At 40.5% G+C, this 14,446-nt stretch overlaps 1 protein-coding gene across 1 annotated transcript in view; it reads left to right on the plus strand.

Moving 5' to 3' along the window:
- Positions 1-3,229: 3,229 nt before the first annotated feature.
- The window catches only part of LOC104967303 (cadherin-8-like), a 20,645-nt gene continuing 9,428 nt past the window's right edge, over positions 3,230-14,446 (plus strand). Inside the window, exons 1-2 of the mRNA XM_010796715.1 lie at positions 3,230-3,255; positions 13,082-13,218. Of these exons, the coding sequence (XP_010795017.1) occupies positions 3,230-3,255; positions 13,082-13,218 (163 nt within the window). The remainder of the gene's footprint in view (positions 3,256-13,081; positions 13,219-14,446) is intronic.

The following is a 14,446-nucleotide window of genomic DNA, read 5'->3' on the forward strand; positions in this document are numbered from 1 at the left end:
AAGGCTGGCAGAGGGTGCGGCCACACTGGGTATCCCTACGTAGCGATACCCAGGAAGAAAATGAGAAATCTCCAACGAGGCGTTTTGGGGAGGTATTTTCTGTGTTAGAGTTTTACTCGCTACAGGGTGTACTTTGAGGGTTTGTGACTCTGCAGACCATTTACATGCATACAAACCTACAGGGAGTACAGTTTACTGTAAGTTTAACCTTTCTTTGTTTCCCATTTGCTATTGACTGACAGCAGTGATACAATTGAGAAATAAAAAGTTCTTAAGTGTAACTTCAAGAAGCGATGTAGAATATAGGTTAATAATGATTCCTTTCAGGCTATAATGAGTTGTTTTAATAAAAGGCTTGACACCAAGGCATGCAATTAAATCTCTTCATGCCGGTGACCTTTGGAGAATGTTGCAGTGTCTTCGGCAGCGACCCTCTCATTTATACCGATGTAAAAAAAAGAAGTTGATTATGAGTTGAAGGCAGCACAACTTTCACATTCAATCTTTGACCAGCACTGCTATATTCTCCTCTTGTATGACTTATTCTTGGAAATACCACAAGGGCACCTTGAGGATAGGTTATACAGGCAATTTCTCTCCCTCCATCTTGGCATTTCATTAATTCTCTAGCGACTTGCTGACCGCATTCCAGGGACAACACTCAACAGGTTGTGTGTAATTGCCAGTGAGCAGCGAGCAGTCTGGGTTTCAAAGATTGGCTGCAGCTATAGAGCAGGTTCTCTGCATTCTACTTTTTTCTCCCCCACACTTTTCAGGTGGCATCCTCATGTTTAGTGATGAGATTGCCAGGACGAACTAAGCCCAAAGGTTGTGTGATGTCCTTCCTTGGTTAAACGTTTTTTTTTATGGTTAATGACATCTGTTTTAATCTCCGTCCTTATTTTTGCTGTCATGGTGATGCTATTTTGGTTGAGCAGTTATTTGTATGTTAGAGTGAGATACAGAGACCAGTTCAGCAAATGATGAAAGTAAATTATTAATACATTTTCAAAATCTGCAAATTGACTACTGTAATTTTCGGACTATAAGGCGCACCTGAATATAAGCCGCAGCAGCGGCATACCACTCTCGGTTCCACTTTTACTTTTGCGCGCTACCTGTCTCACTCTTTTCCGGCCTCCAGCTTTTCCTGCTGGAACCCGCCGCTTAAAGGTGGGGGTCCGCGGACCGGCCATAGAGCCCATAGAGTTAAAGGTGTTGGCCGTTAGCTGTAAAAATCCATAGATTAGCCGCACCGTTATATAAGCCGCAGCGTCGAAAAATGGGAAAAAAGGCGCGGCTTATAGTCCGAAAATTACGGTACATAAAATAGTGTTGGTAGAACGTTGAACAGCTTAACATAGATGTAGGGTACAAAACCAGCACTTACCTAACACTGGCCAACACAAATAATTGGACCCTACATGGATTATACTAACCATTCAGTAGAGAACAGCAGCCGTCACAACCAGTTTCTGGGGTTTCCATGAAAGCAGAGACGGTTTTCAACCTCTCATTAAGAATCTTTGATGAAAGCTAAGTTTGGGTTTAGCTAATGTATTTATCATTTTACACGACAGGGTTACAAAACGAAAATAAATCTGTAGCCCCTTCATGCTACACACACATACTGTAGCTAGCTACCAGTTGATGAGAGCTAATTTATGTCACTATTATCACGAATCTGTTGCAAAACGTCAGCTAGCTGGGCTTATTTGAATCCTAAAGACCACACTCAATCACACATATGCCTATCATACATATTCTCATCTACGAATCACATATTACAAAAACATTTAGTACTCACTTAATCTATATTATTTATTATTTCTATACTTTATTCTGAGTACTTTATCCTAAGGTCCCCGTTTATGTCACGGTCCAAGCTGATTTGATATAAATTTGTTCTACAATACGGAATGGATCTTAAGTCTGTGGAAGGACCGAATCCATTTACCTGCTCTCTTATCGTGCGATGTACTCCATAGTATCATAAAATGTGTGAAAGTGTATGCGAGCGCAAATCGTGCAGGAAGGACCCTAACAGAGTCGACGTAGACAATTTACGGTCGAATTGCACCTGCTAGATCACGTAGTATGATAACTGAGACAGTGAGCGAGCGAAGCCTTTTACGTGTCCTACTACTAAGGTTGTATACGAGTCTCTCCCGCCAAGTTAGCTAATTTCAGCTCAGGACGTTCTGCTCATGTCCGATGTTTAGTGAACCGTACTGTCAGAGTTACTGTGTTCGTGAGTAAGCTGCCTCGGTCTGCGTTATATATTCTTCTCCTACATGTTACTACATATATGGAGGCATGTAGGAGTCCTAAACGGTAATACTTCATGTGCATGTTGGTGTATATCAGAGGCGACCGATTGAACTGTTGAACTTGTCACGAACCTTGTCAGTCACAAGGGGATATACAAGGTCGCCGCCGCCTAGGCACCGCGGAAGCATGTATACGCCACCTACGTGCTTTGATACGGACTCCATGAGGGATCATAAATTTGGGACCGTCCGCGTTTTCGGGGTTCGTCCTTTTTATTTTTTTTAAAAAATAATTTTCTTAATTCCGGGGGACGCGAGCGACGCTTGAAGCTCGTGGCTATGCGCTTCGACACGTAACAGGTCTCGCTTCTTTTGAGCGGACTGTTCGGTCCTGTTCGTCGTTCACTTCGTCTGTAATTGAAATAAACCTGTGTTTAGTGGATTGTCTTCCAGTGAATTAAGGAGTGAGTTAGCATGCGGAATTCGGAAAGTTTCGGTGTAACTTTTACAACAATGTAAATTAATTCTAATATGCAACTTTTTCGGATCGTTCCAGTCTTAACTTAATGAGTCGATCTGATTCGGATGAAACATTCGCCGCTATTACGACGTCAGCTGCGCCAGTAATACCCCTTTGTGTGGGCTGGTACGACTAGCCTCGGGCTGCGCTTTGCTCCCTAGATCTAGACGTACTTCCCCCACCGGTCTTGGGTCCTATAAAGGATTCCCCCAGTCAGACATCCTGCGCCCTGCTTCACCTCTGTAACCGTGTAAGTAATAGCCACGTACGAGAACAACTGTGGATATAATTTTATTCTTTTAACCGGACTACTTTCACTACATTACTGTTGTGTTTTATGTTTATTCAATCTGAATGACAATAAACGATACATCAAACTGACCAATTACACAGTTAATAAACTACTAATTTTACATTTTGCAAAAAGTATACCCACAAAATGCCTCAATCTAGTCAGGAGATCAGGTAACACGACGAGTTTCCGTGGTCCTAACTTCGTACAAATATAATTATTACATTTTTGTGTTTAGAAGGGCCCCCCGAGGCGGGCCTGGGGCGATCTCCTACCTACAGGTTCGGTGGTTAATCAATATGTTATGTCCGCGCCCCGGGCTTCTGTAACTTGGAAGATTACTATCATAGCCAAAGACACGACCGTCTGTTTTATCTGTATGTACGCCCTTGGACAGCGGCGTGGAATTTACGGTGGCGCGCGGCGATCTGTAAAACGACCCGGCGTCCACGAACTCGTGGTCCGACGATACTGAGGTAGGATCCCCTCATTGTGCGTCACACTCGTAAATTACTACCTCGAGAATGAAAAAACACATTGTACTTACTATAGGGTAAGTGGGTGTCAAAGTTTGTTCTAGATGGAAGTCTTGCACTGCGCAAATCCGATCGACAATGTCAAGTACTCTTTCTGGCTTTTCGGAGTCTAGCAGTCTCATCCCTCTTTTTTTCAAAGAGCAGTTTCGGAGTTAGTCCAAGTACACGACCCCAAACTACACCGATGCTCATCCNTGCTGGAACCCGCCGCTTAAAGGTGGGGGTCCGCGGACCGGCCATAGAGCCCATAGAGTTAAAGGTGTTGGCCGTTAGCTGTAAAAATCCATAGATTAGCCGCACCGTTATATAAGCCGCAGCGTCGAAAAATAGGGAAAAAGGCGCGGCTTATAGTCCGAAAATTACGGTACATAAAATAATCAATTAAGTTTTATTTGCATTAGTATTATTTTTGTCTTTTGTTTAGGCAAGGTAACTAAGAATGGGGAAGGAATCGAACACAGCATTGTCTTATGGTAGTGTTATTTTATAACATAAGTCCAAACTAGTTTTTATACTCAACAATTCCTTTGTGATTATGTGCAGGTCACAATATTAGATGTTACATGGTAAATAATGTGGCCAACTTAATTATCTATAGACAAACAAAAAACAGCTATACGTCAGATTCATCTTGAACTTAATCTTGAACTTTGTTTATTGTGCATGTTTTTATGTCTGAAATGATTGAACAAGTGCTAGATTATTCACACAATATTAACATTTGTGTATAATTAACATTGTATACATTTTTAAACAACATGGTTATTTTCTATATTGGTATTTGTGACACCCCTAATTCCAACCAATAGTCCAAATTATTTTATAAAAATATAAAATCAATAAATCCTCCCACGGGGGAAGAAATAACCTGAGAAGTTTTTTAATATTTAATTGAAAAATGATTTCAATGATTAACTAGTTGATCGATTAATTAACAAACACATGCACAGAAAAGAGACATGTTATTGCAAATGTGTCTTATTTTATCTTAAGTCTATACAAGTCCAGTACATTACTACATTAAACAGTCTCATAAAAATAATTTTCTTCTGATTTATGAGCAGTATTAATAGCCAGTCATGTGTTCTTTCTTGTTTCTTGCCTTGTACGGGACACCATCATTGGAAGAAAAAAGGCCTAAATAATGAATGAGTGTGTATGCAGATGACACCCCCCTGCTGACATGATCTACTCACACATGTGCTGCTTTGACACTGTCCAGATATAAACATCCTGTCTTGGCACTTTAATGTTAAATGTTTTGAGGATGATGCAGTGTGAAATAGGTCATAAGGTACCAGCTTCGTCTCTTGCCTATTTGGATTTCTCTCTTTATTTGTTTTTATTTTGCCCTGAGGTCATTCACTTACACTCACAGTGTCTATTTAGCTTTTAATCATCAGTTTTTTTCTTTTTTCTGGAAAAGCCAGGACAATGGATTGTTGCTCCGGGGCTTTGTGCGACTGTCAGGCACCCAAAAATGTTCTCGCAGTGAAAATAAAGCCTTTTGAAATTGTACTCAAGTACTGTTTTAACACAGCTCATTATCAAACTTTCCATTCTCCAAGAGAAATGAGAGGAAGTTGTAAGTGGCTAATGGAATGCTGCATTAATCATCTGCCAACTCCTGCAAAGACACTGATCAGCGTGAAGAAGCAACTGCTCCAAGATTACACACACACAACCAGACATTTTGGTGCCAGTTTGCATTTTGTCACAACAAATGGCTTTGCCTCAACATGTGATTTTCTTTGAAGTCCAAAACGTACATTTTTTATTCGAACAAATGTTCAAGATGAGCTTGGTCTATCACAGATGTCAAGTGTTTTCTTTGTAGGGGGTGAGATGAAACAAACTATTGTTACAGAGAGCTTAATATGATGCATCACCCCTTACCAGGCACCATTTGATCTTACTTCACATTTGTATCAGCCTGTGAGTCTGAGCCTTGAGCTGATAAAATGATTACAGTGTGGACGATTTTAATCCTTCCAGATATGCTGGCTAACAGAAGGCTGTAGCCTTAGTAACGCCTCTTACATGATGAGAAGGATGTTCTTTATAATAAAGAATCCTCACTGAATAATGCCTTTGAAACATACTTTTTTTGCAGTGCATGCAGGGCTGCTATTAACAACTAGAAAATTAATTTCCTGCTGAAAATGTGTGTGAATGCTGTAAACTGTGTACATTTGTTGCTGAATTTAGCTGAAAATGCAGAAAAAGCTAAATATTTTATTAGTTGAATGGTCTCTGTAGCTGCTTTTAGCGACAAAATCCAAGTAAGTGTGTTGCTGAACTTAGCGGCGAAATGCAGAAAAGTGAAGTGATTTGAATCAAAATTGTTACAGCTCAAATGCATTGCAATGACTTTGTTGAAAACTTGAAAGTAAAATGTTAAACTGGAAGAGTAGGTAACATAGTGAAGAAGCTTAATATTTAAAAGAGGTATAGACAACAAAATGTATAGCCTCAATGTCCTGACATATATATAATAATTTAATAGTTTAATGGTATCTGTAGCAGAAAGTAGGCTGAAGGGGTTGGATATTAAATGTAAGTAATAGTGAATTAATGTGTACTAAGAAGAGAAAAGAAAGTAAAAACACTTTGAAACGCAGCAGAATATTTGAACTGTAATTTTTTGAACTAAAACCATACGTCACCAATAATGTGTAAAATATGTGGAACATGATGAAGTCAGTATGAAGTCTCCATCAGACAGAAAATAATAGGCTGAGACAGTCTTTAAACTCCAGTCTGTTTGTCAGTGTTTGTTTCTGTGCTGAGCACCTAATCAAAACACCTGTGTGCAGAGATCAAAGGTGTCCATGGTGACGACGTTATCAAACACCTGTGTGCAGAGATCAAAGGTTTCCATGGTGATGTGCAGTGATCTGTGAGAGGAGAGCCTTTCCATTGATCTGAATGAGAGATAAACCTCTTACATTTGAACATTTGAAATGTCAATGCGTGGAGCATCTCAGGACCCTGACGAGCATCTGAGTCTGCTATTTGTGTACTTTTGGGTCAATAATGTGGCATTTTTGGCATATTTATTAAAGGTGTGCAGCTGCTGCTCTGAGGAAGGATCAGGCTGAATTTACAATGAGCCTTCATGGAGACATGTTGAACATGTTGAACGAAGTTAAATATCTCAAAAAGTGTAAGAGTTGAGTTAAATGTTAAAAAAAGAGTTAAAATAGCAGAATATTTGGAAAAAGTTGAAAGTTTCCATCATGTGCTGAAAAGACTGAATATTTTTGAGATTTTAATGTTTTCTGTAGCTGAAAGTAGGCTGAAGTTATTTGACGGCAAATGCTGTTGCACAGCATTCACACTAATTATTGCCATTATCATGATTATCCATTATTAATCAATTGATCATTCTGTCTTTAAAAAATATGAAAAATATGAAAGGTGGCTCCACCAACTGTTCTGCTTTATCTAAACCAACCCTTCAAAGCTCAAATAAATTCAATAGAGAATGATATAAAACAGGTAAATCCACACACTAGATAAGCAGTCACCTTTGTATTGTATTAGTCTTTGATTGAGATGATACTTATAGGGGCCCTTTTAATGATTTGGGGGTTTTCCCTTTTGTTCTAGACTTTCTGCATGTGTTTCCGACTGTTTCATCCTTGTTTCAAGCGCCTCTTTTCGCCAGAATGAGCAACGTTCATTCATCTCGATTTTTCAGTTTGCTATCATTTATTTTGCTTCTAAAGTTTAAGAGTATTTAGCCTAGAAACCCCTTGAAAAATCTTGGAATTTGATGTTTGATGTGTGGTAATGCAGTTTTTTTTCTGATTGACTAATTAAAGACCCACAAATCATTGTAGCTCTTAAAACAGTTTGTTTGGGTGAAGTAACACAAAATAATGAATTAAACTTACATGGAGAGGGGTCTTCTTTTTTTTTTAAAGAGTATTTTTTAAAATTTAAAATACATTTGATCAACTAGGGAATGAGGCAGTTATGTCATGTCATGACATGTCGCTTGTTAATCTTTACACTCGATTTACCCATAAATTACGCTCATTAGCATAGAATTATCGTCCTTCCTCTTGTCTCTTTTACTCATCTTTCATTTTGAATCTTTGTCTCTTAAGGATATATAAGGGAAAGAGCATCCCAAAAATAAAGCTGAGGTTAGTGAAGGTTGATCTATAGTTGAGGAGTGGCAGCAGCTTCTCCTGACCCCCATCTGAACGAGCTTCTGATTAGAATCACTCTCTGTCTCAATCCCCCCCTCCAGCCGGACCAGACTAAACCGGTCTGAGTCTAAACCACTCGGGGGCGGGTGCTCTGGTGGGCTGCCATGTCCTCTGCACTCAGGAGACAAACAAGCCCTTAGCTGTACTTAATGCAGCCAACCAACAACATTTCAGGTGCACTCCATGAAATGCTCCCAGTATTGCTTCTCTCTGGAGCCTGTGCTCTGCCGTTTTCTACCTGACTGATCACAGATAAAAGGCAATGTGACATTTGGCAGTCACTGTGGCTGACACAAACTGCCTATAGAATCGCTGTGACTGTATTTCAGTCCAAACTATTGATACTGTGACAAGCATTGGCAAAACTAGCCTTGGATTTTAAACAATTCTATTTGACATCTTTGTTTTCGTCTATTCTCGTCTTGGTGAGGGAAATGTAATGTAATTCTGTAAAGCTTGTTTCTTACTGCAGGCGTCCTTATGTTGCCTGAGCACAGCTGACAGCTAACATGATGTATATGGTAATACAAGAACTCATGAAAACTGGGTGGTTTTGAAATGTAATGTCGAGAAGGCCTTTTCCGCAGGACTTGTGGTTTTGTTATTTATGATTTACTATGGACCCTCCAGGAAAACTACATTCTAGTAACACCTGAATAAAATGCGTTGGCAATACAGAAGCAGTCAGCATTCCGGCGAAGGCCAAAAACTGGGTAAGGAGTTGGGGTTAGGCTTACCCTAACCCTACATGTGTGGAACTCCCATTGGAGTTTCTGACATGAAAACAAGCAAAAATGTCACAGAGGCATTTTTTATTCTGCAGATACAAAAGGGAAAAAGCATTTGCTCTATATTCTTTTTCTATTTCCGGTCAGCATTCAGGGCACGGCCAAAAATGTGGGTTCAGAGTTAGGGTTAGTCTGACCCTAACCCTAAATCTGTGGTACTCCCAATAGAGTTGCTGACCTTATAACAAGCAAGAATGTCACTGAAGCATTTGTGTCCCTGCAGAAAAAAAGGGAAGGAGTTGTTCCTTTTTTATCAAATCCAGCAACTCGTTAGACACTCACACAGATTATACTCTCAAGGTGACAAAATCACACTGTGCTCACATGCGAAGGCGCACATTTATCCTTTTCAGATAATGATATACATAGTAATATGTCATACAGTAAGTACATCATTACAATTTGGAAGTACTTTCTCAGTATACACAAATTATGATATAATATAAATGAAACAAATAAATTATAAGATGTTAAACACAATATTAATCACTTAATTACAATCAGGATTGTAAGCAGCTTGACTTAGAGCTTGTGTAAACTGACTCTTGCAAACTTTTAATAAAAAATTAATTGAGTTTTTGTGAAATTACTGTCAATTTCCTGGCTTATAAAAGTTACAACCTCACTTCAAGGGATTTGAGAGAAATCATGTCCTTGATTCTAAATGCACTAGCAATCCCAATCTTGGCTATTTTCAGTAAATTAGAAATGTCTCCTATTGACATGAACCCCTAAAGCTAGAGGTCACAGATCATTTCTTGTTTTTTCAGTGTTTTCCTGTCAGATTCAATCAGTGTCAGTTTGCACCTCATTGTGAAACACAACCCATTATGCAGCAGTGTGATCAATGCTCAAGGCTCTATGATGCAGATGTTGTGGATTGCTATAGTGAGCATGTTGTTGGGTTCATTAGGCCTATACATTGGTAAATATTAGTGGAGAAAATCCGATGACACGCATTGTGTGATGGAAAGCGAAAAATCACTGGGTAGCATGAGCAATGATAGCCACCGCGACTAAAGAGACAAAAGATTGCCACCCACAGAAACTCAAACAGAGAAGACGTCCGGGCCACAGTTTGATTGACAGATGATCTGCCAGAAAAACAGAGCAGAGAGGCCACATCAATGAGCCAAGGAACTTTAAATGAGTTAGGAAAAAAAGAATGATGATGTCACTGATTACAGCTTATCTATTTGTATGCAGTGAACAGCTTCTGTCACACTGATGCATTTGAATAGCTTGTTATGTTTCTATATTGAGGTTGAATAAATTGTGCTGCGGAGGACGCAGGTTCTAATCCCGTCTAAGGTCATCCCTTCTATCTCCCACTTTCAAATTTGTATTTCTAAAAAAGGATAAACTGGCCAAAAAAAAATCATCTTTAAAAAACGATATTTTTTGGTGGTTTCCAATATTTTTTACAAACTGCCTCCCTGTAAGGTTAAACCGTTAGACTGAGGTCATCCCAATGGCGTTTAAAGGCATGTGTAAAGTAAAGCAAAGCTGAAACGAGGCGACACACACTGTCACACTCAAACACATTACCACATCACACTCAGGGAAACCGCGCACGTACCACGCTGGATATCATTTTTTTATTTGCTTTTAATTCTTTTCACATCACGTTGTCAGTTTGAGTGACAGGTGGCAGAACATTTCAGGGTCTGTCTCCTCGCTTCCACGTGAGGCTGTCAGAGTTTGACTGGGATCCACTCAGTCTGCGGGAGAGAGGCTGCTCCCAGGTGGTTTGCTGCTGTCTGCCTGTCTTGAAAGTGCTTTGCGTCTGCAGGGCAGGAGAGAAAAGAGAGGGAGAGATGGGGGGGTGGGTGAGGGAGGGTTTGTGGGCTGGGAGTGGGTCCTTATGGACCTCTCCCAGCCCAGCGTCTAGAGGATTTTACACCATTTCATCTCAAAAATGGAAATGTCACGGCTCGGTACATCTCCCCAACAATTGGAATCTGGGCCAGCGGTTTTATTTATTTCATTTCCTCCCGTTCTTGTATAAGCAGCGCCCTCCTTCATATAAATTGTTGTTATTGTGGCTTTCTGTGCTTTTCTCTTTTCCATCTCTCTGTATCCCTTCTTCAACACTGGAGGGTTCCTGCCAACAGGTCTGCACTGATAGGGATGAGCGGCTCTGCTGCAAGACCCAGGGTTAGGAGGGAAGGGTCAGCGGGACGCCTGGTGTAGAGGGACGGCTGTGTGGGGACAGGGGGGCCGCGGAGAATTGGATAGGGGGATTGGATTAGGGAGAGCTAGAGACCCAGCTGGATAGAAAATAAAATACTTTGTGACTGTCGAGTGGGTAAGAGGGGGACGAGATTGTGAGGGAAGATAGAAGAAAAAGGAGAAAGGTAGGGAGACAGTTTGTCCTGGAGGAACGGAAACACGTGGCCTTGTGTTTTAGGTGGGTAGGATGTTTGTGACAGTTACGCATAATGGCAAATGAAGCCAAAGATGACCCATAATGACGGATCCTTTTTTAAACTCAGTTTCGTGTGGGCTCGTCCAAAGAATCTGGCTCTACGCGCCGCTACATGAAGGAACGATTTCACAGCTTCCAGTAGCACCCGCAAATTCTCTTTCATGTGCATTCCAATTTTTCTTACCAACTGCTAGAGTATTTTTTTTTTCCTGAGGAGTTGTATATCACTGCCACTGTATCCTTAATAGAAGCTTCAAAAAGTCAGTGTGTCAGAGGCAGGGTCACAGAGAAACTGAATCAAGAAAAGGAATTTCTTACAAATATATTCTTTGACTGTGTTTGACTTATTTAAAAGTCTACTCCTTTTTAAATGATTACTTAATGTGTTGCTTCATGACCTACAAATGGCTAGTGGTTTAAAAAACAAACAAAATCATTTAGATCAGACAAGGTCACACAAAACAAGCCGGTCATCTCCATTACATCAATTACCCCCCTCCCCCGCACTGTGTTGTTAAATCTCATGTGTGACACAATGCTGTCCTAACTCATTAATGCAAAGCCTTTGGGGGCCATTGCGTGTTGACAGATCCCAAACAGGGTTAACAACACCCCATCTTTTATTCTGACATGACACGTACTAATGGTCTTTTTTCTGTGCATGAGGGAGGTGTAGCAACGATTGGGGGGGAGGGCTTCTCTGACCTTATTAGGCTTTAATGCCCTCTGTTGCTCAGGTTTAGGTCTTTTTATGTAAATCACTATGCGGTCCATATGGCAGGGCGTGATCTGAACTGAAACCTATTTATGTAATACGGTAATAGTTTGATCAACTGAAGCCATCAAATCAGTTGCTCTACCGTGCGTAAAGTGTTTGCAAGAAGGATTAGAGGTATGGGAGAAAGTAGATTGAGTTGGAGCATGGAGCAACAAGATACATACCCTGACCTTTCTCTCTTTTATTGAAGAGGGGGCAACTCCACCGCTTGCAAAAAGTAGTCCGATTTAATAGAAGTCTAAAAGAAAATTACCTTAATTCTCACTTGATTTATAACCTCCGTTAATTTTTTTTTAAAAAGCTGTTTTTTTAAGTCCTCATGTTATAATTGATTGTTGTATTTAGTGGAACAAAGCAGGGTGTGCATTAGGGCGTGGCAACATTGTGATTGACAGGTCGCTTTGGTGTGATCAAGCCCTAAATCTTTAACTCTTTCACAGTGTGTTTTCATTTCAGTAAAGTGACTTCTAATATTTTGGTTGCCTGTAATTGTCTTGTTTAGCATTGGGTTGTACTTAGCACGACCCCTCTGGTGTCAAAATGTAAAACTCAAGTATGTTTTACTGTAGTCCAGAAATCAATGTGTGATGTCATGTTGACTATGACCACTTCTTGTATATAGTCCATTGTTCCAACTAAAGTAACACTACACAATCGTTTGGCATGACTTATCAGCTTTTTACGCTATGACTGTATTAAGACCAGGTACTGTTCCAGGCTACCCCAGTAGCACGACAGAATGGCAAATACTACATTAATCCGAAGATTCATTCTACTGGAAGGGCTATCACAGGCTTGTTAATCTATAGGATAAGAAGTATAAAATAAATGCAACAAATAAATAGACATTTTAAATTATTTTACTATTAATGTAGAACTACCATTAATTGTGCTGGGACTCAGTGTATTTATTGTAAAGGTACAACTGTCATCAACTGTATGCTCAATGTGTCTCTACTGTAGGTAAAAGGACCCTATAGATATTTTTAAATACATGTTGTTTAAATGATATGAAAATGTACATGGCTGATTGCATTTGATGGACAGGATGGAATGCAATTTAGACAATATGAGGTTCAGACCTTGGCTGCTGTTGGTAGGAAATTATAGTAATCAGACCTCTTAATCATTTTAATTTCCCTTTATGTACAAGTTTCTCCTGCTGGACAGGACCCTGTTAGCCACAATACACAAAGGATTGCCAAAGATGCTGCAGTGGGGGCTTGCTGATGATTGATTGTAATTGCAGGTACTTCATCGATCGGCACACGGACCTGGAGAGGCAGTTCAACATCAACGTGGACGACGGGAAGATCACACTGGCCAAACCGCTGGACCGGGAGACGGACATGTGGCACAACATCACAGTGACTGCCACAGAAGTCCGTAAGTAGACCCCTGACTCTGCTTGTAATGCCCTATTTTTGAAAATCAGCATACTATTAGACATGCATTGGCACGCAATATTTTAAAACTTGGAACTGCAGGGAGACACGTACAATATCCCCTTCCTCGACTTCATAAGTTGCCTTTGTCAAAGGAATCACTGACCTGCTACACACAATCCTCTGCTCAACACTATAGCACTTTGTAAACGGGCGCTTCTAATCGCTCTGAAAGTATGGCACAAACAATTAGCATTTGAATCCATAGAGGCATTACATTTGTTAATTTGCTGAGTTTTGATTGAATTAAACAGCTCAGTAGTCAATTTGTGGAAGTGCAAGAACATTAAGACTTATCAAATAAACAGTTTTAAAGACATGCTCCGGAGTGGATCACTCCAATGCCAGCATCCATTACAGATTAAAGAACATCTGCAAACCGCAAAACTCACTGACTACGTAAAAAATCTTGCCGGCAGAGCTACAAACAGCTCAAACCATATGTAAGGCTTTATTTGCATACAGATTGTTTCAGGGGGGCTGTATTTTGTGATAAAGCTTAATGTACCCCTTAAAGCTATTGGAATAGAAATGTACACAGCTTGTAACTCTTTTTTTCCCCGTCGTTTTCCACCCCCTTTCCTCTCTCCATCGCATCCTTTATCTGTCCTTTCATTTCCTTAATCAAAGGAAACACACGTTAATTGACAGAATTAAGTGAATGCCAAAATGTTGTCATGATGTTTTGGCCATGCAGCACACACACACACACACACACACACACACACACACACACACACACACACACACACACACACACACACACACACACACACACACACACACACACACATTCCCCCATGGTAGCAACCCGTTGGAGGAGTTGAATGTGTCTCATTTGATAAGCCGGTTGCCTTGTCATTTTCTCGCACCCATACATTTAAAGCATGTTGTCATGCCTCCTGGCAAAGTAACTGTGGCTCGAGATAGTGGCATCTCTGAGAACACCTAATAGGAACTTGCCAAAATATACAAGGCAGTTTTGCTATTCTTCACGGATGGGAGGGAAGTCTGTGTCTTCTCTGGCGTGAAGAGGTGTTCCCAGTTCTATCCTGATGCCATTTGCGGCCCGAACGGAGGCACGTTCTGCCGCCTCGCACCGGTTGACATCTGACTAATCAGACTCTATTCCCTGTCTGCTGCCGGGGGAAAGTCACTTTTGTGGGGGG

This window comes from Notothenia coriiceps, unplaced genomic scaffold, assembly GCF_000735185.1.
Source record: "Notothenia coriiceps isolate Sejong01 unplaced genomic scaffold, NC01 NC01_scaffold00037250, whole genome shotgun sequence".
NCBI classification, from domain to species: Eukaryota; Metazoa; Chordata; class Actinopteri; order Perciformes; family Nototheniidae; genus Notothenia; species Notothenia coriiceps.